This window comes from Oncorhynchus mykiss, chromosome 25 (assembly GCF_013265735.2).
Source record: "Oncorhynchus mykiss isolate Arlee chromosome 25, USDA_OmykA_1.1, whole genome shotgun sequence".
NCBI classification, from domain to species: Eukaryota; Metazoa; Chordata; class Actinopteri; order Salmoniformes; family Salmonidae; genus Oncorhynchus; species Oncorhynchus mykiss.
In genome coordinates, this window is record NC_048589.1 from 8,022,882 (window position 1) to 8,047,807 (window position 24,926).

General features: G+C 44.5%; 1 protein-coding gene across 1 annotated transcript in view; it reads left to right on the plus strand.

Annotated features, from left to right (window-relative positions):
* The first annotated feature begins 7,048 nt into the window (after nt 1-7,048).
* The window catches only part of LOC110505296 (SH3 and cysteine-rich domain-containing protein), an 86,587-nt gene continuing 68,709 nt past the window's right edge, over nt 7,049-24,926 (plus strand). Inside the window, exons 1-2 of the mRNA XM_021584440.2 lie at nt 7,049-7,890; nt 16,219-16,597. Coding sequence (XP_021440115.2) covers nt 7,780-7,890; nt 16,219-16,597 — 490 coding nt within the window. The 5' untranslated portion in view covers nt 7,049-7,779. The remainder of the gene's footprint in view (nt 7,891-16,218; nt 16,598-24,926) is intronic.

The window sequence follows — 24,926 nt, forward strand, 5'->3', positions numbered from 1 at the left end:
CTTTGTAGACGAGATTCTCAGGGACCTGCACGGGCAGGGTGTGGTTGTTTATATCGATGATATTCTGATCTATTCCGCCACCCGCACCACGCATGTGTCTCTGGTACTCAAGGTGCTTGGTAGACTGCTGGAGCATGACCTATACATCAAGGCTGAGAAGTGTGTGTTCTCCAAACGAGCCGTCTCCTTCCTGGGTTATCGCATTTCCACCTCGGGGGTGGTGATGGAGTGTGACCGCATTAAGGCTGTGCGTAATTGGCCGACTCCTACCACGGTGAAGGAAGTGTGGCGGTTTTTGGGGTTTGCCAATTACTACCGGAGGTTTATCCTGAGTTTTGGCCAGGTAGGTTTTGGCCATTACCTCACTGCTGAAGGGGGGGCCGGTGCGTTTGCGGTGGTCGGCAGAGGCGGGTGCCATGCTATCACAGCGCTCGTGTACGCCACCAAAACTCCGCCCCTGCGCTTTCTTTTCGAGGAAGCTCAGTCCGGCGGAGCGTAACTATGATGTGGGGGACCGGGAGTTGTTAGCGGTGGTCAAGGCCCTGAGGGTGTGGAGATACTGGCTTGAGGGGGCTAAGCACCCCTTTCTCATCTGGACCGACCACCAGAATCTGGAGTATATTCGGGCAGCTAGGAGACTGAATCCACGTCAGGCAAGGTGGGCCATGTTCTTCACCCGATTCAGGTTTACTCTGTCGTATAGACCAGGTTCCCTGAACGTAAAGGCTGACGCGCTGTCCCGTCTTTATGACACGGATCAGTCCACCGAGCCTACTCCCATCCTTCCAGCCTCAAGGCTGATGGCACCAGTGGTATGGGAGGTGGACTCGGACATCGAGCGGGCGTTACGGGCAGAGCCTGCGCCTCCTCAGTGTCCGGCTGGGCGTAAGTACGTGCCGCTTGGTGTTCGGGACCAACTGATTCGGTGGGCTCACACCCTACCCTCCTCGGGTCATCCTGGAGTGGCGAGGACAGTGCGGGGCCTCCGGGGGAAGTATTGGTGGCCCACCTTGGCTAGGGACGTTAGGGTTTATGTCTCTTCCTGTTCGGTGTGCGCCCAGAGTAAGGCTCCTAGGCACCTTCCTAGAGGGAAGTTACACCCCCTCCCCGTTCCACAACGGCCATGGTCTCACTTATCAGTGACCGATCACCCCCCGTCTCAGGGGAACACTACGGTTTTGGTGGTTGTGGATCAGTTTTCTAAGTCCTGCCGTCTCCTCCCGTTTCCCGGTCTCCCTACAGCCCTACAGACTGCGGCGGCGTAATTCACCCACGTCTTCCGGCACTACGGGGTGCCGGAGGACATTGTCTCTGATCGGGGTCCCCAGTTCACGTCCCGGGTATGGAGGGCGTTCATGGAATGTCTGGGGGTCTTGGTCAGCCTGACCTCCGGTTATCATCCCGAGAGTAATGGGCAGGTGGAGAGAGTGAACCAGGAGGTGGGTAGGTTTCTGCGGTCGTATTGCCAGGACCGGCCCAGCGAGTGGTCTAGGTACGTCCCATGGGCGGAGTTGGCCCAAAACTCACTCCGTCACTCCTCGACAAACTTATCTCCGTTCCAGTGTGTGTTGGGCTACCATCCGGTCCTGGCACCTTGGCATCCGAGTCAGACCGAGGCTCCTGGAGGAGGAGTGGAGGAGTGGGTGCAGCGCTCCAAGGAGACCTGGATGGCCGTCCAGGAATCCCTCAAACAAGCCAGTGGATGGCAGAAGAGGAGTGCTGACCGCCACCGCAGCGAGGCACCCTTGTTTGTACCGGGGGACAGGGTCTGGCTCTCGACCCGAAACCTACCTCTCCGCTTGCCCTGCCGGAAGCTGGGGTCGCAGTGTGTGGGGCCCTTCAAAGTCCTGAGGAGGATAAACGATGTGTATTATCGATTACAACTACCTTCCTATTATCGTATTAACCCCTTGTATCATGTGTCTCTCCTCAGGCCGGTGGTAGCTGGTCCCCTGCAGGACGGCGAGGTCACGACTCCTACCGAAGGTGGCTCCCCTTCCTGTTCAGGTGGCGCTCGGCGGTTGTCGTTACCGGCTCGGCGGTCGTCGTCACCGACTATTTAGTCCCCCGTGTTTTGGGGGATTTGTTTGCGTTGGCGTCGTTTTCACCGGTGTGGTGAATTAAAAGTATCGCTACCCTGAACTCTCTGTTTACTGCGCCTGACTTCTTCCTCCACTACCTTTATTTTTTTATTTTACTAGGCAAGTCAGTTAAGAACAAATTCTTATTTTCAATGACGGCCTAGGAACAGTGGGTTAACTGCCTGTTCAGGGGCAGAACGACAGATTTGTACCTTGTCAGCTCGGGGATTTGAACTTGCAACCTTTCGGTTACTAGTCCAACACTCTAACCACTAGGCTACGCTGCCGCCCCCGGGCACCCGGGCATTACACACACACACACACATAACATGTGCACACATGCATAATGATGCCACACACACTCACACGCACTTTCACACTCACCACATAAGCTGCTGCTCCTGTCTATTATTCTATCCTGTTGCTTAGTCACTTTACCCCTACAGTACCTATATGTACAAGCTACCTCAATTACATCGTACCCATGCACATCGACTTCGTACTGGTACTACCTCTATATAGCTATGTTATTTTTACTTGCTATTGTTATTCGTTATTCAATGTGTGTTTATTTCTCGTGTCACTATTTCTATTTCATTTTTTATCTTTAACTTTGCATTAACTCAAATCAAATCAAATCAAATATTAGGTTGTCTATAGGTTGTCTCATCGTTGTCGGTGATCAGGCCTAACAATGTTGTGTCGTCAGCAAACTTAATGATGGTGTTGGAGTCGTGCTTGGCCACACAGTCGTGGGTGAACAGGGAGCACAGCAGGGGACTAAGCACGCACCCCTGAGGGGCCCCCGTGTTGAGGATCAGCGTGGCAGATGTGTTGTTGCCTGCCCTTACTTCCAGGAAGTCCAGGATCCAGTTGCAGAGGGAGGTGTTTAGTCCCAGGGTCCTTAGCTTAGTGATGAACTTTGTGGGCTCTATGGTGCTGAACGCTGAGCTGTAGTCAATGAACAGCATTCTCACATAGGTGTTCCTTTTGTCCAGGTGGGAAAGGACAGTGGGGAATGTGATTGAATTTGGGGGAATAGTCTGAAATGTTGCCAGGGGAACCACATGCACTGGGCTCTCAAACAGTCAACTTGTGAATGTCAACACTATTTCAAGTGGATATTTGTCATTTTTAAGTGTTTCTTCTGTGCTTTGGAATTCCCCCAATGTGAAAAATAAAGCTGGCACCCATTTATATCCAGTTGAGAAGTTAATGATCACGACCTCTCATTATTCAAGACTTTCAGTCATGCAATGCTTAAAAGGTCATTTCAAGTTAATTCATGTATTTATCATCCCTCATTCCACCTAGCAAATATAATTCCATAAAGTGGCTGCCTGGCACTATGATTCTGGTACCAAGAATAGAGTGTGAACATTCACTGACAAGGTCATTGAAGATTAGCACTTCAATAGTGCTGTTTGCTAAATCAAGGAGAAGTGTTACAAAATGTCTTTGTAGATCCTGTCCTGATAGGATGTACATTATACTGTGAAGTTCCATAACACGCAAACAATCTCACTGGATATCTTCCAGAGACTGGCAAAAACTGTAAACCCCCTGGATTAAAACCGCAACTGCATTTTGGAGTTATAATGCGAAATAAATCTAGTTTCCAACCATGGAAGACATCAAACTGTCATATCTGAACTCTTGCCTGAGAGAACAATGGGGTAAATTGGACTAAAATTTTCCCAATGGCAGAGGTGAAGCTGTAGCCTTTGTTTTCTTTAAGCAGAGAAAGCAGGAAAGAAAGAAAAAAAGAAAAGAAAGAACTGATAGAAAAGAAATAATCTGTGATAATCAGTCTGTCAGCCATGAAATTACACAAGTCAGCTCGTCACAGTGCCTCAGCCTAGACCCTTAATTTGATATAATTAACCCTGCATCTCTCCTAGCCCTTTGGCTCTTAGTCATGACCAGCAGCTGAGAGTAGAAATTATAGTGTTTCTTCTCCTTCACTTTCCCACTTCCTGTCTGCAAGTGGTGATGCATTTTCGTCTTAATCGCTGATGAGTTGGTTCTCGGTAACCCACCATCTTGGTTGAGTCACGCTCACTCACTTGTGTGAGTTCTTCTCACTCACTTGTGACTGATTTCATTAGGGATAATGAAGTGTCATGAACCTGTTGATCTGACACAGTTGAGTCATTATGCTGATGAAAGAAAGACTTTGTGGCCAAAATTAACTTCCATCCTCACAGGCCAGGGGCACAACAATGTATGAATTTGTGGTTGGATCAGAATCACCGGCATTATCATTGGCCAGTACGGAGAATTAAGTAAAACCACAAGTCCAAATCCCTATCTCCATCCATGGCTAATTTAGGAAAGGGCCAATTTTAGCTAGCTGGCTAGCTAGCCACTGGAGGACAACAACACAATGAGATTCAACAATTCAAGTTTTTATGTAAATTACTTATGCTTTCAATTGGATTTGATAGAAGTCACGGCAAATCCAAGATGGCTTCCCTTGACACTTTTTTTTTGCTGCGCCAGGACCATTCACAGTTGAGCTTGCTCAGTTTAGCTCAATGCTAATTTTGTATACTTTTTTTGTCAAGGGAGGACAGAGGCTCACTGGCTTCCCTTGCCTTCAATGCAACAGGAGGCAACAATGTCATACTCGTTTGGACCAGACAGCATCAGATAGATGGCCTACACATAGAGAGACAGAGGGGCGCTGTTTTGCTCTCTCGGATGCATTCACCTGTGAGATAAATTCAGCCTCTTGCGAATTGCAGGAAAATTATGAAACGCAGAGAGACGAAAGATATATTATTTTACGCTTTTTAATTTTTTTGTTGGTAAATGTTTTTGGGAAGCCTAACTTCCCTTGGCATCCTTGAATATACACACCTGCCATGTTATTTAGGGCTTGCTGTCTTCATTCATTTCAAGCAGCACTAGGCCTGCAGGAGACAATACCAAGAATTGTAGAGTAAACTACATATCAGAATTGATTTCAGACATATGGGCTCCCGAGTGCGCAGCAGTCTAAGGCACTGCATCTCAGTGCAAGAGGCGTCACTACAGTCCCTGGTTCGGATCCAGGCTGTATCACATCCGGCCGTGATTGGTAATCTCATAGGGCGGCGCACAATTGGCCCAGTGTCATCCGTTGTGGCCGGGGTAGGCCGTCATTGTAAATAAGAATTTGTTCTTAACTGACTTGCCTAGTTAAATAAAAAAAAATTAAAAAAAATATAGACAATGCTATGATGTTAAGATTATTGTTATTTCTGACCATTACTATTTTTGGATTAATGCATCCTGATATAAGATCAGTAGCATAATATCTGTATTTCATACCCTGCTCTGTTGTGGTGTTTGTATTCAAGTCACAGAGAGGCTGCAGTCTAGCTCGCTCTGCTATTATTTCAAGGACATCACCTCACAGAGGAGCCTTGGGGGAGGCAGAGTGATCTGTCACTACTAGGATCACAAGACAGGGATTCATTTGTGAGTAAATTTGCTTTTCATTATAGTCATGCACTACAAACCAAGTAAATTTTAAACATAATGACAACACACAAGAAAAAATCTCAAATATATGCATAATTTGTTTGTGGCTACAACATATTGGGGAATAATACCAAACTGATTGGCAATAAAGCAATAAGGCCAGAGGGGGTGTGGTATATGGCCAATGTACCACAAACTCTTGAGGTGTCATATTGCTATTATACACTGTTTTTTCATACCCGTGGTACGTGGTCTGATATACCATGGCTTTCAGCCAATCAGCATTCAGGGCTTTAACCACCCAGTTTATAATATACAGTATACATTGAGTGTACAAAACATTAGGAACACCTGCTCTTTCCATGACATAGACTGACCAGGTGAAAGCTATGATCCCTTATTGATGTCACCTGTTAAATCCACTTCAATCCGTGTAGATGAATGGAAGGAGACAGGTTAATGATTTTTAAGCCTTGAGACAATTGAGACATCGATTGTGTATGTATACCATTTAGAGGGTGAATGGGGGAAAGACAAAATATTTCAGTGCCTTTGAACGGGGTATGGTAGTATAGTAGGTGCCAGGTGCACCGGTTTGAGTGTGTCAACAACTCTAATGCTGCTGTTTAAAAAAAATTCTCAACAGTTTCCTGTGTGTATCAAGAATGGTCCACCACCCAAAGGACATCCAGCCAACTACAGGCATTGATGAAAGATGACAAAGGAGGCTGACACGAATTGTACAGAGCAACAGACGGGCTACAGTTAGTCAACTGACAGTCCAGTACAGCATTGTTGCCCAAAGACCCATAAAATAATGCACAACTCATCATACCTTGACACGAAGGGAATATGGCAGCCGATGACCTTACAGAGTTCCACTTCTTTCAACAAAAACACAAAACTGCGGTTGCAGTGGGCTAAGGAATGAAAACACTGAATAGAGATTTGGAAAAACATCAAGAATGGTCCACCATCCAAAGGACATCCAGCCAACTTGACAACTGTGGGAAGCATTGAAGTGAACATGGGCCAGCATCTCCGTGGAACACTTTCAACACCAAATTGAGGCTGTTGTGATGGCAAAAGGGGGTGCAACTCAAACTTAGTGTAACGGATGTGAAACGGCTAGCTTAGTTAGCGGTGCGCGCTAAATGGCGTTTCAATCGGTGACGTCACTTGCTCTGAGATCCTTGAAGTTGTAGTTCTCCTTGCTCTGCAAGAGCCGCGGCTTTTGTGGAGCGATGGGTAATGATGCTTCGTGGGTGTCAGTTGTTGATGTGTGCAGAGGGTCCCTGGTTCGCGCCCGGGTATGGGCGAGGGGACGGTCTAAAGTTATACTGTTACATTAGCAAGGTGTTCTTAATGTTTTGTATGATAGCCTGCCTGCTGCCTGCTTCAATCTGACCCAAGAATAATAACCAAATTCATGTAATATTCTTTCTGACATTTATGATGACAAAAATAGAAGGATGTCTGGGACTGCATTACCAAACTACATTGACAAGAAAGACCCCATCCCTCCACATCCACCATGAGGCAAGCGCTCAAACAGAGAGTAAGCGAGAGGTTTTAGTTTAGCCAAAATCTGTCCAAAATAAGCCCAATGCGTTTCCATTTATTTTGCACCTCAACTTGTTGCCTGCCTTCCCGTCCTCGGGACAAGGACTCCCATTGTTAGGGCGGAGGGATTATCATCTCGTCATTATATACAGATCTCTAGCTCAGCTATCCACGGATGAACAAGACGACAGCAGAATCCAGCTGATCACTGACAGGACCGCAAGGGCAAGAACAGCTCGAGACCAGAGGCAGCGCGCATGGACACGGATGTGTTGTTGGCAACATTACGCAGCACAAGAGTGGTGGAAAGTACTCGATAGAGTCGATAGTGGGCGAATTATAACACATTTGGCTTACAAGTGTGTGTCCACATACCTAAATGTAATTTTAAACCTTTATTCTACACACCAAATTGTTTTATTTTCATCAGAGTCGATTATGTAGCTTACCGTTCCCTTTCGACGGAATTCCAGGCATCATCTACATTATTCCAGAACCGCCGGCATCAGAAAGACTTCTCTTCACAAACGACAGTTGAAGAAGTCACGACGAAGACAGGAAAACACTGAAATGTGTAGCCAACAGGGATATTTAAGAGTGTGAAAACTTCCTCAACGCAACACGAAGCTGCTCTTTCAGTTTTTTTTGTTGTTCTAGAGTAGAGAAAATGATTCCACCGGCTAACATCATGCAGGACGAGAGTTTGGGCAAGAACGAGCGCGATCAGCACGAGACACCTCAGTCACCAGCGCCCAGTGCTAGTCAACAGGAGACAAAGGTAGTGTACCCAAGAAGGTCGTTTTTAGGTGATGCGACCATTCCATTAATCAGTAGATCGTGAAAGGGTATGAAATAGATAAAGAGGCTGCATGACTCCCTCTCAATCTAGAACAGCCAAAGCTTAGACATGTGTTTTACAAATTTAGCCTGTTCAATTAATTATATATTTTAAATATGCAGCCTCTCAGTCTGGAACAGCCAAAGCTTTGACATGTATTTGACATATGTTGTATATTTTTGATGGCTCATATATTGGACAAGGTCATACTTCACTTATGCACTATGGTGGAAACAAAAATATATTCACACTGTATATTCCATCCATTCATACATATTTAATGTATTCAGTTATGTATTCCAAAAATGTTAATTAAAACGTATCTGTCCCATAATAGGCATTATTGAAGTAGAGTTATATGATTGAAAAATTAAGCCTGTACTCTGAAATGCTATTCTAGGCAACTATTTTGCATTATAGCGTAATGTCCTTTCATAACAACATTGTTTGTTCCTGAGTTCATTTAGTCTGAATTTAGTTTTTGCACTTATTGTTTTCAGCCAATAATATTAATTTATGACATTCAACCTTGTCAATGAAAGTACAGTATCATAAACAGCTTAATATGTATGAATAGGACAGACAGATGGACCCTAAAAGTTTTGGTGGTTGCAACGTGTGGGAACTATAGGATTGTTCCAGCTCTGCTATTGGCATTTTGTCTACAGATGTAAACTCTTAATTTGAGCCAGTTTGCTACAGCAGAAAAATAATCATGAACAGAAGGGAAATAACCCTACAGCAACAGGACCCATAAAAGAATGCGCAGCTCATCAATACCTTGATATGAAGGGGGTATGGCAGCCGACAACCTTACAGAGTTCCACTTCTTTCAACAAAAACACGAAACTGCGGTTGCAGGAAATTTTTATAGGGGTTGATACATTTTTCATTAGGGCAAATCAAGTCTGAAATTTCAAAGTGGAATTTACAAACTTTAGAAGCCTTTTACACTATACTCATAACTATACGTTTGCATTTCCTGCTCCGCAGGAATATTCTAAGCAACAATAGAGTGATCAAATTAATTTCCCATATCTGTAGTTTTGTAGTCCACACCCATTTATCTGGGTCACCTGTAACCCTGTGTAAGTACTTCAATTAGATGTGAAATACTGGACCAATCACTATCACTACAGTTGTAGATTTTAAACCAGTTACGCTCCCTTCCTGTCCCAAAGCTCTCGGGCTTAAGCAGGACACTTTAGACACGCTTCTGAGTTTCTTTCATCACTGACCTGTTTTCATTTCAGTTTTTCCATTTCCTCTCCATGGCAGCCAGTTGCTCCGGCGATGGCAAAATGAGAACTCTTTCCCTTTCATTGTTACATTACTGTAGCACTCCCTATCCCTACACATCAGTAAATGTGGTCACTAGACTGTGCGATTAGAAGGGATTTGTGGCAGGTATCCTGGCATAGTTAGCAGCTGTGGGCAAGCAACTGTACTACTTGCTTCCAGGTGTCTCAGTTGGGATGCTATGGTTGGGTTCCTTGGAGAGAGGTGCATGACTTTGAGAATGTTGATTGCTTTCTAAATGGATAATGAGCTATTTAGCCAGGTGTCATTATACTCTTTGATAATCAGAAATAATATCTTAGAAAGGCAAAAGCATTTAACCCAAACCCTCTGAATCAGAGAGGGCTGCCTTAATCGACATTGGCGCCCGGGGAACAGTGGATTAACTGCCTTGCTCAGAACAACAGATTTTTACCTTGTCAGCTCAGAGATTCGATCCAGCAACCTTTCGGTTACTGGCCTGCTCCCAGAATTCCCTTGATACTCTAGGGCAGGGGTATTCAACTCTTACCCTACGAGGTCCGGAGCCTGCTGGTTTTCTTTTCTACCTGATAATTAATTGTACCCACCTGGTGTCCCAGGTCTAAATCAGTCCCTGATAAGAGGGGAACAATAAAATAAACACTGTGGAACTGGCTTTGACAGACACAGTTGAGTTTGAAGGTTCTAGGGCATTCTAGAAGGTCAGAGTAGTGCATGGAACCATACCTCACATGGGTGATTCAACAATGCACATGGCACAGACTGTTGATTTCACTCAAAATGCATAATAAACCATTTGTAATACATGTTCATGAAGTCGCAGAGAAAGAAGCTAGGCTATTTCTTTGAAAACACCATATAGGGACTCTTTCAATCATTTGAATGTGACTTTTATGGTTTTTCCTTTTAAGGAAAAGTTGGGATTCATAAAGTAAGAAAAGTTAAGTGCCCTATCAAAACTTGCATCAGTATCTTTGCTAAAACTCTAATTTTGTATAGTCTTAATGACAAACACTATTTAAGCTTCCTTGGGAAAATCATAATTCATCATATTCCCTGAGGTGTTTTTGGTAAATTAGGTTTTAGCCCCCCCTCTCATGGCTCCTTTTAAGCTTGTCCATGTGGCTATTGCTCTTGTGATAGATCCCGTATCAACAGCCAGCTATTTCCCAATGGTGCACCCACAGTCTGGTGTTGCTTGATGCATTTATTTTCTTATTATGCTGACAACCTTTATGTTAGTTTCCAGTCTTGAGAAAGAGAACATTGCATCCTTGAGCCTTCATTGTTTAGAATTAGAAATAGCTGAAAGCTCTTCATCCAGAAAGTAGTTTGTTTTATTTTTCATCGTTGGAAAGCAATATATAGGTGCAAATGTTTTCTATACAATATAATGCATGTCAAATCATTTTAGAATTGAGGTACAGTAAATGTTCTGTTTAATTCCATAGTATCTCTGTAACTTAAAGATAACACAGACAGATCATCCCCTTACTGAGGGAGGGAGAGAGTGGACAATATCTTTTTTATACACTACCGTTCAAAAGTTTGGGGTCACTTAGAAATGTCCTTGTTTTTGAAAGAAAAGCACAGTTTTGTCCATTAAAATAACATCAAATGGATCAGAAATACAGTGTAGACATTGTTAATGTTGTAAATGTGTCACGGCTGATTTCCTCCTCTTCGTCTGAAGAGGTGTAGCAGGGATCGGACCAAAATGCAGCTTGGTAAGTCTCTATAGTTGTTTTTAATGAATAAACCGAAACACTACAAAACAATAAACGGAACTTGAATAACCGAAACAATACCGTGTGGTGAAACAAACACAGACACGGAAACAATCACCCACAAAGTACCCAAAGAATATGGCTGCCTAAATATGGTTCCCAATCAGAGACAACGATAGACAGCTGCCTCTAATTGAGAATCAATCTAGGCAACCATAGACATACAATATACCTAGAAAGGAAACAGACAAAAACACATACATCACCCATGTCACACCCTGACCTAACCAAAATAACAAGGAAAACAAAGAATACTAAGGTCAGGGTGTGACAGTACCCCCCCCCCCCCCCCCCAAAGGTGCAGACTCCCGGCCGCACACCTAAACCTATAGGGGAGGGTCTGGGTGGGGCGTCTGTCCATGGTGGCGGCTCTGGCGCTGGACGTGGACCCCACCACACCATAGTCTTTGTCCGCTTTAGTCTCCTCCTAGGAACGGCGACCCTCGCTGTCAACCTAGGATTGGCACCCTACTAAATGGCCCCACTGGACTGAGGGGCAGCTCCGGACTGAGGGGCAACTCCGGACTGAGGGGCAGCTCGAGACTGAGGGGCAGCTTGGGACTGGCTGACGACTCTGGTGGATCCTGGCTGACTGGCGGCTCTGGCGGATCCTGGCAGACTGGCGGCTCTGGCGGATCCTTGCAGACAGGCGGCTCTGGCAGATCCTGGCAGACTGGCGGCTCTGGCGGATCCTGGCAGACTTGCGGCTCTGGCGGATCCTGGCAGACTGGCGGATCCTGGCAGACTGGAGGCTCTGGCGGAACCTGGCAGACTGACGGCTCTGGCGGATCCTGGCAGACAGGCGGCTCTGGCGGATCCTGGCAGACTGGCGGCTCTGGCGGATCCTGGCAGACTGGCGGCTCTCGCGGATCCTGGCGGCTCTCGCGGATCTTGGCGGCTCTGGCGGATCCTTGCTGAATGGCGGCTCTGGCAGATCATGGCTGAATGGCGGGTCTGGCGGATCCTGGCAGACTGGCAGCTCTGGCGGCTGACTGGCGGCTCTGGCGGCTCCTGGCTGACTGGCTGCTCTGGCAGCTCCTGGCTGACTGGCGGCTCTGGACAGGCGGGAGACTCTAGCAGCTCTGGACAGGCGGGAGACTCTAGCAGCGCTGGACAGGCGGGAGACTCTAGCAGCGCTGGACAGGCGGGAGACTCTAGCAGCGCTGGACAGGCGGGAGACTCTAGCAGCGCTGGACAGGCAGGAGACTCTAGCAGCTCTGGACAGGTGGGAGACTCTAGCAGCTCTGGACAGGCGGGAGACTCTAGCAGCTCTGAACAGGCGGGAGACTCTAGCAGCTCTGGACAGGCAGGAGACTCTAGCAGCTCTGGACAGGCGGGAGACTCTAGCAGCTCTGGACAGGCGGGAGCACCTGTAGGGCTGAGACGGAGAGACAGCCTGGTGCGGGGGACTGCCACCGGAGGGCTGGTGCGTGGAGGTGGCACTGGATAGACCGGACCGTGCAGGCACACTGGAGCTCTGGAGCACCGAGCCTGCCCAACCTTACCTGGTGGAATGCTCCCGGTCGCACCGCCAGTGTGGCGAGGTGGAATAGCCCGCACTGGGCTGTGCATGCGAACCAGGGACACCATGCATAAGGCTGGTGCCATGTACGCCGGCCCAATGAGACGCACTGGAGACCAGATGCGTAAAGCCGGCTTCGTGGCACCTGGCTCGATGTCCACTCTAGCCCGGCCGATACGAGGAGCTGGTATGTACCGCACCGGGCTATGCACCCGCACTGAGGACACTGTGCGCTCCACAGCATAACACGGTGCCTGCCCGGTCTCTCTCACCCTCCGGTAAGCACAGGAAGTTGGCACAGGTCTCCTACCTGGCTTCGCCACACTCCCTGTGTGCCACCCCCCCAAGACATTTTTGGGGCTGATGCTCGGGCTTCCATCCGCGCCGCCGTGCTGCCTCCTGCGCTGCTGCCACCAGCGCCTCTCAGCCTTCGCTGCCTCCAGCTCTTCTTTGGGGCATCGATATTCTCCTGGCTGTGCCCAGGGTCCTTTCCCATCTAGGATCTCCTCCCAAGTCCATGTCTCTACATAGTGCTGCCTCTCCTGCTGCTGTTGCTGCTGCTGCTTCCTCTCCTGCTGCTGCCTGTTACCACGCCGCTTGGTCCTTGGTTAGTGGGTGATTCTGTCACAAAATAACAAGGAAAACAAAGAATACTAAGGTCAGGGTGTGACAAAATTACTATTGTAGCTGGAAACGGGACATTTTTTATGGAATATCTACATAGGCGTACAGAGGCCCATTATCAGCAACCATCACTCCTGTGTTCCAATGGCATGTTGTGTTAACTAATCCATGTTTATCATTTTAAAAGGCTAATTGATCATTAGAAAACCCTTTTGCAATTGAAAACTGTTGATCTGATTAAAGAAGCAATAAAACTGTCCTTCTTTAGACTAGTTCAGTATCTGAAGCATCAGCATGTGTGGGTTCGATTACAGGCACAAAATGGATAGAAACAAAGAACTTTCTTCTGAAACTCGTCAGTCTATTCTTGTTCTGAGAAATGAAGGCTATTCCGTGTGAGAAGAAACTGGATCTAACCAAAATAGAAAGAGGAGTGGGATGCCCCGGTGCACAACTGAGCAAGAGGACAAGTACATTAGAGTGTTTAGTTTGAGAAACGGACACCTCACAAGTTCTCCACCAGCAGCTTCATTAAATAGTACCCGCAAAACACCAGTCTCAACGTCAACAGTGAAGAGGTGACTCCGGGATGCTGGTTTCTGATAATGGGCCTCTGTACGCCTATGTATATATTCCATATAAAATCAGCCGTTTCCAACTACAGTAGTCATTTACAACATTAACAATGTCTCCACTGTATTTCCGATCAATTTGATGTTATTTTAATGTGCTTTTCTTGGGTAACACACATGCACTGTATGCTCATAAAGTACTGATGTCTAGTGTATTATGTCGCTCTCTGGTCTTAGTAGAGAAAAAAGTGCAAAATTCAATGATAATGCTCCTGTAGCTAGACAATGTTAGAGATTGCTTTTATAATTCTACTTCTCAGCCAGGCCCTATTGAAATGGAGAACAGGTATTCCTTATATAAGTTATCAGCTCATGTCTTACCCCACCTTACCTGTTTAATTCAATTAGACTTGAATCGAAATGGAAAGAGAGATAACGTTACAATTTGACTTTCAAGATGCCACAATGTATGCCAACATTTTTTATCTCGACCGTAGTTTCATTTCCATCTCATTACTAAGAAGGTAAACAAACAGAAAAGGCAGCGTTTCTCAGTGAGAACGCTGTGTGTTTCTGAACATTATTGATAGGTATTTTCTTTCCTAATCTCCTAGAGTGAAGGCTAGGCTACATCAAAGCTTCAGTGAATTCCCAGAGTACCGTGATGTGTAGGTGGTAGAGGGCTGGATTGATTGTTTCCAGATTGACCTGAGTAATCAATAGGTCCTGATCATACACTTGCTACCACAACTCCACTCAGTTGATTTGAACTGTTATACAATCATTGATCACCCCAAGTGATTTCAACTTAACAAAACATTAATGATCCTCTGACTGTATAGGCTTATGTGTGTTAACCTCAACACTTTCCGGTCATGTAACCTAGAAATCATTGTTGAGGCCAATCTAATAAAACCAGATCAAATGGCATTTACGAAAGTTCAATCATGAAGGCTGGTCTGAAGCATAACATAATTCACTTTTGTTTCCTATTCCACGGGCATATTGGGAATGAATACAAATGTATCATCATCAAAATAGCGTCTTCTTTCTTCTCCTCTTTCCTATTAGCCATGTGCAGAATGTCATTCACCTACTTACCTTATAGCCTATAACACAGCACAATAATGCACATTCCTCACACCTGCTGTTTAACCTTGCAATTATCACCTTCCTCTTTCTCAACCAATGGGTGTAATTATTGGGATGTATTTATACTGAATGTCAACTTACCCATGTTCTCTCACTTGCTGTTTTTTGGCAACAATTTTCAACAACCATCCACTTCCCCACCACCACCAGCTATAATAATCTTAGGGCCCGCCACTGGAACTCCTTTACCCCAGCGGGCGGGGGGCTTCGATGCCAGCAGCCCTGCATAGGGCTACCTGCCATCACATCATCGTAAACGAGGTCATTCCCCAAACTATTTAATAAAATGTCATATTGCATTCCGTCTTTGTTGTTCGTTCAGTTAAGCCTGTACTCGATTGAACAGCAGGGACAAATGCACCTAAATAGCAAGCAGAAAATAGGCACTCAATTCACCCTGGTGTTGGGTCCCCATTACAGAGCCAGCCCTGTCCTGTGTAATTGAACATCATGTTTTTATGAGACCATTCTATGACCGTCATTCACCATCATTTATAAAGAAATGTTCTTCAATGTTTATTTTTTACATTTGATTGAACCTTTATTGAAATAGGCAAGTCAGTTAAGAACAAATTATTATTTACAATGTGACGCTGCAGGCACTGACTGGACAGATACGGAAGCAATGAAATGATCGTTTGTTGGAGAATCATTCGGTTGAGACTTTGTCACTACCCAAGTGGGAGCATAGTAAACGATAAGTCCTTCAAGATTAGGAAATACATTTTCTAGAGGTTGTAGAGGAGCTGTTTCCTGTCTCCAGGGTTGCTCTATAAATTATAGTTTAAAAAAGAGAAGCAGTAATGAAATTGATTCAGGTTGTGGCACGGAATTGCCGCCCAGCATGGTAGAAATGATAAGCTACCTCCATGATGCATAGCCTAACCCAGGAAATTGCATTTCCTTTCGAGATGGGGGACCGGACCTACTGTATACAGAGTTTTCACAACAACAACAAAATCAAGTTGACCTGGCAATGTAAGTGGGCAATATTGAGCATCAGAAAGCTACAAATAAATGAACATTTATGAATGGTTGTCTCTTTCAGTTGAGGCAAGACTAAATGTGAGTTTTCTTGGAACAGCCCAATGAGAAGTCATATGGAGTAATAGTGCAGAACAGGACTTTACGGAACCTTGTACAGATGTAATGCGTATAGTGATGGAAATTTTAGGAGCAAAGATACCCATACATATTACAGTCATGAGCAAGATTGACTGAATTTGATACATACTGTACAGTATGTAATAAACATGCTTTAATATGTTATGATGGGACTATAGTCAATTTCTTCTCAAGCTTCTCTCTCTCTCTCTCTATCTCTCTCCAGATGCAGAAGCTGAAGCGCTCCTTTTCCTTCAAAACCAAGAGAATGCGCAGCAAGAGCGCAGACAATTTCTTCCAGCGCAACAACAGTGACGCCAAGCTGTCGACAGAGCTGCTCTCGGACAACAGCAGCATCACAGGCCAAATGAGCATCATCGGGGTTACGGTGGCCAATCCCGTCCACCCTGTCCACCATGCCCCCCCTCGCTCAACCTCCAACCTGGTGATCTCTAATGCGCCCCCGGCCATCCCATGTGCCCCCCCTTCCTTGGTCTACTCCCCGGGGCGCCACCCCCTCGCCATCGACCCCACCGGACACGGCTTCATGGAGCACATCTTTAAGAAGCCCACCTTCTGCGACGTCTGCAACCACATGATCGTAGGTAATGGTCACCCTTCCAACCCAAATAAACATTTGCACCGCATTGTATTGCAGAAAAAAAATAAATGCAGATGATCTGGAAGGTGTCACTTATCCAGTGACTCTCGTTGATGTTTTGAAAAGCATTGTTATGAAACCACCCCTTTCTCGTGAGATGTAGTTCTATCCATCAAAATGTGTCAGGCGGTCACAAGTGTCATAGAGTCATACTTAACCACTAGCTTCATTCCCGTAGGAACAGCCCGACAGCGGAAATGTGTCAGAGTTGTCCAGGAGCTGCAGTATGAACTGGGTGCTTAGTGAAAGAGGTCAGTCGGTCTCTCTCAGTGTCAGTGACAGGCAGCACAGTTCCATATGGCGGTCCCCAAACAGATGCTCCACCTTCCTTGCCCCCTTGTTAGGCACCATGCAGGCAGGGACCACCGGGAGCTTATGTAACAAGGTAGTAATGAGGGTCGCTTCAGACCATCTGCTAAGCCAGTGTTTGACAGCCAATAAAACAAAACAGACGGTAGGTAGGGACCACGTGCTTTTGGTGTTGTTTGATGTGTCGGGGAGATGGGAGTACCAGGAGAATGGACCATTTGTTTCCTCTCTGAGTTTGAGGAACAATAGTGCTTTATTATTATGTAAAAAGTGCTTTGTTATTACGTACACTGCCGTTCAACATTTTTGGGTCATTTATAAATGTCCTTGTTTTTGAAAGAAAAGCACATTTTTTGTCCATTAAAATAACATAAAATTGATCAGAAATACAGTGTAGACATTGTTAATGTTGTAAATGACTATTGTAGCTGGAAACAGAAGATTGTAATAGAATATCTACATAGGCGTACAGAGGCCCATTATCAGCAACCATCACTCCTGTGTTCCAATGGCATGTTGTGTTAACTAATCCAAGTTTATCATTTTTAAGGCTTATTGATCATTAGAAAACCCTTTTGCAATTATTTTAGCATAGCTAAAACTGTTGTACTGATTAAAACAGTACTAAAACTGGCCTTCTTTAGACTAGTTAATTATCTGGAGCATCAGCATTTGTGGGTTCAATTACAGGCTCAAAATGGCCAGAAACAACGACTTTCTTCTGAAACTCGTCAGTCTATTCTTGTTCTGAGAAATGAAGGCTATTCCATGTGATAAATTGCCATGAAACTGAAGATCTCGTACAACGCTGTGTACTACTCCCTTCACAGAACAGCGCAAACTGTCCCTAACCAGAATAGTTTGAGAAACAGACATCTCACAAGTCCTCAACTGGAAGCTTCATTAAATAATACCCGCAAAATACCAGTCTCAACATCAACAGTTAAGAGGCGACTCCGGGATGCTGGCCTTCTAGGCAGAGTTGCAAAGAAAAAGCCATCTCTCAGACGGGCCAATAAAAAGAAAAGATTAAGATGGGCAAAAGAACACAGACACTGGACAGAGGAACTCTGCCTAGAAGGCGAGCATCCTGGAGTCACCTCTTCACTGTTGATGCTATGCATCAATTAAGAAGCCTGATGAACATTCCTCAGCGATCAATGCATCTCTAAATCCTATCTAGACTGTAGATAGTTGGAAGTAAGCCGTATTAGAAAACCTGTTGAGAATTCTCTGCCAGGAGTCAACAATACCCTGTTTGCACTTTTTGCTTTTGTCGCATAAAATATTTCAGAAAAGTCCATGCTATACTATCTAGCCCTCTCACTCCACCTCTCTCTCTCTCTCTAAAGGTGATATAATTTTTCTGACTGGCCCCAAGTACTTGAAAGATGTCTTGTGCGTTGCTCCCTCAAATTTTGGTGGAAATAAGCTTCAGTCGGCTTTTCAAAAAGCCATTTAATTGACTAGAAGGCTCCTTGCGTTCCGCGGATGTAGGCCTTGGCCATAAAAGTCTCTCTTATTGAACGTGATGGGAACTCCACAGCAGATTAGTTGCCTCTGATTGAGCACCGCACATTACTCGGTTATTGATTAAAGGGCCTTGCTGCAAATTACCTATTAAATAAACGTCTACCTTGTTACTGGGGAGTGTATAGGAGAGTTATAGGGGGGTGACAGAGGGTGGAAAGTAATTTACAGTTGAAAAGAGGTGATAAATAATCGTCCAGCTTTTACTGAATGCCTCGATATGAATCATTTTCTAGCTGTAAGCTATGTGTGTATGCGTATGTTTATGAGTATTGAACAAATATACTTTATACAGCTTATAAGGCATGTATGGAGGCCTCATAACCTGCAGTCGCTGGGCAGACGGGTTTAGGGTCAATAAATATTGTGGGGCTAAAGGGCGGGTGGGTGGCAGACGGGTTGAATAAAGAGAAACAATACCTTAAAACCATATTTTTTTTAAGTATAATTATTGTGCAATTTACATAGGCTACATTGAGGTTTTTCTTTCATTACTTTAGGCTATCTGGTATTACTGCATAAGCAGAAAAAGTTAACGTCAATCCACGGATGCAAAAAGGACATTATCAAAGTTTAATAATTCAATAAAACAAAAGCTGCAAAAGCTGCAGGAGAGTTGAAAATAAAGAGAAAGGAGAGCTATAAAAGTAATATTTGGAAAAGATTTGGTGAAGTGGTAAAAGAGGATGATAGCAGTGTTATGTCGTGTGTGATGATTGTGAGGCTCTATACAACTTCGACAGTCACAAGTCTTGTTTTATAGAATTCAATACATTTAATGTGCTGCGCATATGAAGGGCCGACATGTATCAACTTTCACAGTGAATGCTTTTGTTTATACGTTTTGTGCGAATTAATTGATCATCACCAAATGCATCATGAAAAAAATATTGAGCTTCTGGAATAACGGCCATTCTGGGGTGATAAATACAGTACCAGTCAAAACTTTGGACACACCTACTCATTCAAAGGTTTTTCTTTATTTTTACTATTTTCTACATTATAGAATAATAGTGAAGACATCAAAACTATGAAATAACACAAAAAAAGTGTTCAACAAATCTAAATATATTTTATATTTGATATTCTTCAAAGTAGCCACCCTTTGCCTTGACGACAGCTTTGCACACTCTTGGCATTCTCTCAACCAGCTAAATGAGGTAGTCACCTGGAATGCATTTCAATTAACAGGCGTGCCTTGTTAAAAGTTCATTTGTGATATTTCTTTCCTTCTTAATGCGTTTGAGCCAATCAGTTCAGGTAGGGGTGGTATACAGAAGATAGCCCTATTTGGTAAAAACCAAGTCCATATTATGGCAAGAACAGCTCAAATAAGAAAAGAGAAACAACAGTCCATCATTACTTTTAAAAAATTATGTCAGTCAATCTGGAAAATTTCAAGAACTTTGAAAGTTTCTTCAAGTGCAGTCGCAAAAACCATCAAGAGCTATGATCAAACTGGCTGTAATGAGAACCGCCACAGGAAATGAAGACTTAGAGTTACCTCTGTTGCAGAGGATAAGTTCATTAGAGTTACCAGCCTCAGAAATTGCTGCCCAAATAAATGCTTCACAGAGTTCAAGTAACACACATCTCAACATCAACTGTTCAGAGGAGACTGCGTGAATCAGACCTCCATGGTCTAATTTCTACAAAGAAACCACTACTAAAGGACACCAATAATAAGAAGAGACTTGCTTGGGCCCAGAAACACGAGCAATGGACATTAGACCGGTGGAAATCTGTCCTTTGGCCTGGAGTCCAAATTTGAGATTTTTGGTTCCAACCGTCTTGTCTTTGTGAGACAGAGTATATGAACGGATGATCTCCCCATGTGTAGTTCCCACTGTGAAGCATGGAAGAGGTGGTGTGATGGTGTGGGGGTACTTTGCTGGTGGGACTATAATTTGTTTTTCAACAGGACAATGACCCAACACACCTTCAGGCTGTGTAAGGGTTATTTGACCAAGAAGGAGAGTGATGGAGTGCTCCATCAGATGACCTGGCCTCCACAATCACCTGACCTCAACCCAGTTGAGATGGTTTAGGATGAGTTGGACTGCAGAGTGAAGGAAAAACAGCCAACAAGTGCTCAGCATATGTGGGAACTCCTTCAAGACTGTTGGAAAAGCATTCCAGGTGAAGCTGGTTGAGAGAATGCCAAACGTGTGCAAAGCTGTCATCAAGGCAAAGGGTGGCTACTTTGAAGAATCTAAAATCTAAAATATATTTTGATTTGTTGAACACTTTTGTGACCCATTTCAGGAAACTAGGCGTATGTCGCAAGTCACAACTTCACAGGAGAGCCATTTAAAAATAAAAATATGTTTTTTTGGTATCAAAATGTGTTTTTTGGCAAAATTGCCTTCTGGAACATGTGAACTTTCATGTGCCTTAATAACAAACTTGTATGCCATCTGTAAACACTTCTGTCTATTTGAGCTGGTCTGTCTGTGCTGGTAATCCTGTCGAATGCTGCTTTAAAAAAAATATATTGTGTAGTGGAGCTGCCTAAGTGTTGCTCTCCACTTTCTGGAGGATCGAGTTTCGAAATCAGTGGAATTAGAGTTTGATAGCTAAAGAGATGGCGAAAACACCTGTCTCCGGATTACATCTTCAAACTAAGGGCAACCATGGCATGGCATCCGTGACAGGGGGACGCGTCCATCATGCATGATGATGTATAGGGACAGGTAAGATAGTCTAGCTAGCTATATTTTCAGATATTGCACTTTTCTAATTTTGACAGTAAGTGGTTTCATTTCACGCTAAAATGTACTGTTAGCTAGCTAGCTAATGTTAGCTGGCTGGCTGCCTAGCTAATGTTACGTGTATGATGTTATTATTCGTATCCCAGAACCATTTGCTTTGCTAGTTAGAGCCTAATGTTAGCTAGCTAACATTGAACCTGGTTGGTTAGGGCCCGCAGATTCATGCAGGGTAGTAACAACGTGATTTGGCACTATGTTCATTGTTGTTTAACAAGCTAATGTTAGCTGGCTGGCTCGTTAGCTAACTTTACGTGACGTGTGTGATCTTACACGTTGTTTACCTAGCTAGGTTCATTGTTAACCTAGCTAGATAGCTACATATTTTAAGCTAAAGTGTACTGTTAGCTAGCTAACGTTAGCTGGCTGGCTCCCTAACTAACGTTACGTGTATGATGTTATTATTTGTATCCCAGAGCCGTTTTCTTTGCAAGTTTGAGCCTACAGTTAGCTAGCTAACATTGAACCTGGTTGGTTAGCCTCCAGCATAGTCATGCAGGGTAGTAACAACATGATTGGCACTATGTTCATTGTTGTTTAACTAGCTAAATGTTAAATGGCTGGCTCGTTAGCTAACGTCGACGTTATGTGACATGTGTGATCTTACACGTTGTTTACCTAGCTAGGTTCATTGTTTACCTCGCTGGCTAGCTACACGTCTTAAGCTAAAGTGTACAACAACCGTTGAATATGGTTGGTGTCAGTAAACGTCTGTAAAAAAGCGTAATGAAATTGTTGACAGCAGAGCTGGTTAGGCTGTTTTCATGTTATCCAGAGGTAAACAAATCTTCAGCCAGAGCGTCAAGTGTGCACTCTAAACGTTGCCAGAGCGAAACGAGGCGAAACGGGGTGAATGATGCTGAATGGGTGGTGGCAAATTAGAGCTCTTCACCTGATAACAAAACATTCAAAGGCCATTTTCTCAAATGTATCAATTTTCAAAGCAGAATTAGTTTCCCATTGTTCCTCAAATGCAGTGTATGATATACCATTTTGTAGCACTGAGTCTAATTTTATCCAATGTAAGAAACACAATTTCAAATTTTGCTTCATAAAACCAAATCCAGGTGGTGAGTCACATTTTGTTGTGTTACAGCCTGATTTCAAAATGGATTAAACACAAGTCTACACACAATTCCCATAATGACAAAATGAAAAAATGTTTTTAGATATTTTAGCAAATGTATTGAAAATGAAATACAGAATTTACATAAGTTTCACACCCTTGAGTCAATACTTTCTAGAAGCACCTTTGGCAGCAATTACAGCTTAGAGTCGTCTTGGGTAGGCTGTTGTGCACATATGGATTTGCACATATGGATTTGGGGATTTTCTACCATTCGTCCTTGGGGTCTTTCTCAAGCTCTGTTAAGTTAGATGGGCAGTGGCAGTGAACAGCAATCTTCAAATCTTTCCACAGATTTTCAAGTCTGGGCTTTGGCTGGTTCATTCAATGACTTTTACATTCTTGTTCTGAAGCTATTCCAGCATTGCTTTGGCTGTATGCTTGGGGTCATTGTCCCGTTGGAACATAAATCATCGCTCCAGTCTCGGATCTCATCAAGGATTTGCCTGTATTTGGCTCCATTCATTGTTCCCTCTATCCTTACCAGTCTGCCAGTCCCTGCCGCTGAAAAGCATCCCAATAGCATGATGCTTCCACCACCATGCTTCACGGTAGAGATAGTGTTAGACAAGTGATGAGTCTTACCTTTTTTTCCCCCAGACATAGCGCTTTGAATTCAGGCCAAAGAGTAAAAATGTTTGTCTCAACAGAACACAGCATCTTTTTTGCCTTTGGCGCTCAGTCCTTCTCATGCCTTTTTGCAATCTCCAGGCCTGCTGTCATGTGCTTTTTTCTCAAGAGTGGCTTCCGTCTGGACTCTCTGGCAGGTTCTCCCATCTCTGCCAAGGAACACTGTAGTTCTGTCAGAGGGGTCATTGGGTTATTGGCCACCTACTGTAAGTCTACACCCCCCTTGGATTTCTTCATATTTTATTGTGTTACAAAGTGGGATTAAAATGGATTGAATTGTCATTTTTTTCGTCAACGATCTACATAAAATACTCTGTAATATCAAATTGGAAGAAAAATGTTTTTAAAGGTTAATGAAAAATATAAACACTAATATACCTTGATTAGATAAGTATTCACCCCCTGATTCAATACATGGTAGAAACACCTTTGGCAGCGATTACAGGTGTGAGTTTTCTTGGGTATGTCTCATAAGAGACACACCTGAATTGTGCAATATTTGCCTATTATTATTTTCAAAATTCTTCAAGCTCTGTCATGGTGTTGAGGATCATGGCTAGAAGGTCATTTTCAAATCTTGCCATAGATTTTCAAGCAGATTTATGTCAAAACTTAGCCACTCAGAAACATTCACTTCTTGGTTCCACTTCCAGTGTCTTGTGTAAAGCAGACTGAAGCAGGTTTTCATATAGGATTTTGCCTGTGCTTAGCTCCGTCCCATTTATTTTTATCCTGAAAACCACCCCAGTGCGCAGCTGAACACTATGCTGGAAAAACTTGGTTTGTTGTTTTTGACTAAAGGTAACCAATCTTCGTAGAAATGCGTAGAAATGCGGAACATGTTTTTGCATAGATTCTGCGATGCGGTTAGCTTTTAACAGTTAGAAACGCTATTTATTTGTCCCGGAATCCCACTTAACAGGCAGGTTGAAGCCTGCCGCTAACCTTAGCTAGCCATCAAGCTAAAGAAGTTAGTCCCAGATGTGTTGTGCAATGGAGCCCTCTTTGTCTGGAGGAGTAAATGAACGGTTCCAGTGCTGTAGGAGCTGTATCTACTACGCTTTGTTTTGGGACAAGCTGGATCACTCGAAGTTCCCATGCAGCAATTGTCTGCTTGCCGACGATTGAAGTGGCTTCCTTGATCAAGCAGGTCGCCAGTCTACGTAAGAAACTGGGGAAAACGCAGAGTGGAATGTTTACCTTTTTTAGCTACACCGGTAGCTGGACGGAGTTCAAGCTTGTTGGCTGCATCTCTGCCTTGCCATTTGTCATTGTCCAACAGGCCGGTGTTGCCCGGCGTTCAATGCCAAGGGAGCCATCTCCTGCCTCTCCTCCCCCATGTGATAGTGGAGTCGAAGGAGCACAGCAAGAGGAGCATGCCAATTAACTATGGTTGCATGTCACGAGCTGTGGAATCCGAAGACAGCGTCCTCACGCAAAGTAGTCTACACTCCCAACGAGAGGCCCAGAGCGGATACAAACAATGAATAGTTTCGCCGCCCTGGAGCCTGATCTTCTTACTCCTTCGTCGCTAGGGGTACCTGTGTCTGCGAACGCTGTGCCTACTCCTTCCCCTACAATATCCAAGTCGACGTAGGCCACCTTCCGTCCTTGCTCTGGATCGAGCGGAGCTTCTCCATCTGTCAGAGGCCTGCACCAGGCGTTGGGAGCTTTGGGCTCAAGTTATCCTGCCTCTCACCCGTCCTTGAAGGGTTCTCCGAAACCTGTGAAGCATAGAAGTGGGCAGATTTCCTCGTCCTTCTCGCCAGCCGTGATTTTGGGCAGCTCCATGGTAAGAAATGGCACTGTTTCTGGTGCAAAAACACTGTCCTATCCCGGAGCTCGAGTAAATGACATTACTAAGCTTCTCCCGAATGTTCTACGCCAGGTGTGTGCAAAGCTGTCATCAA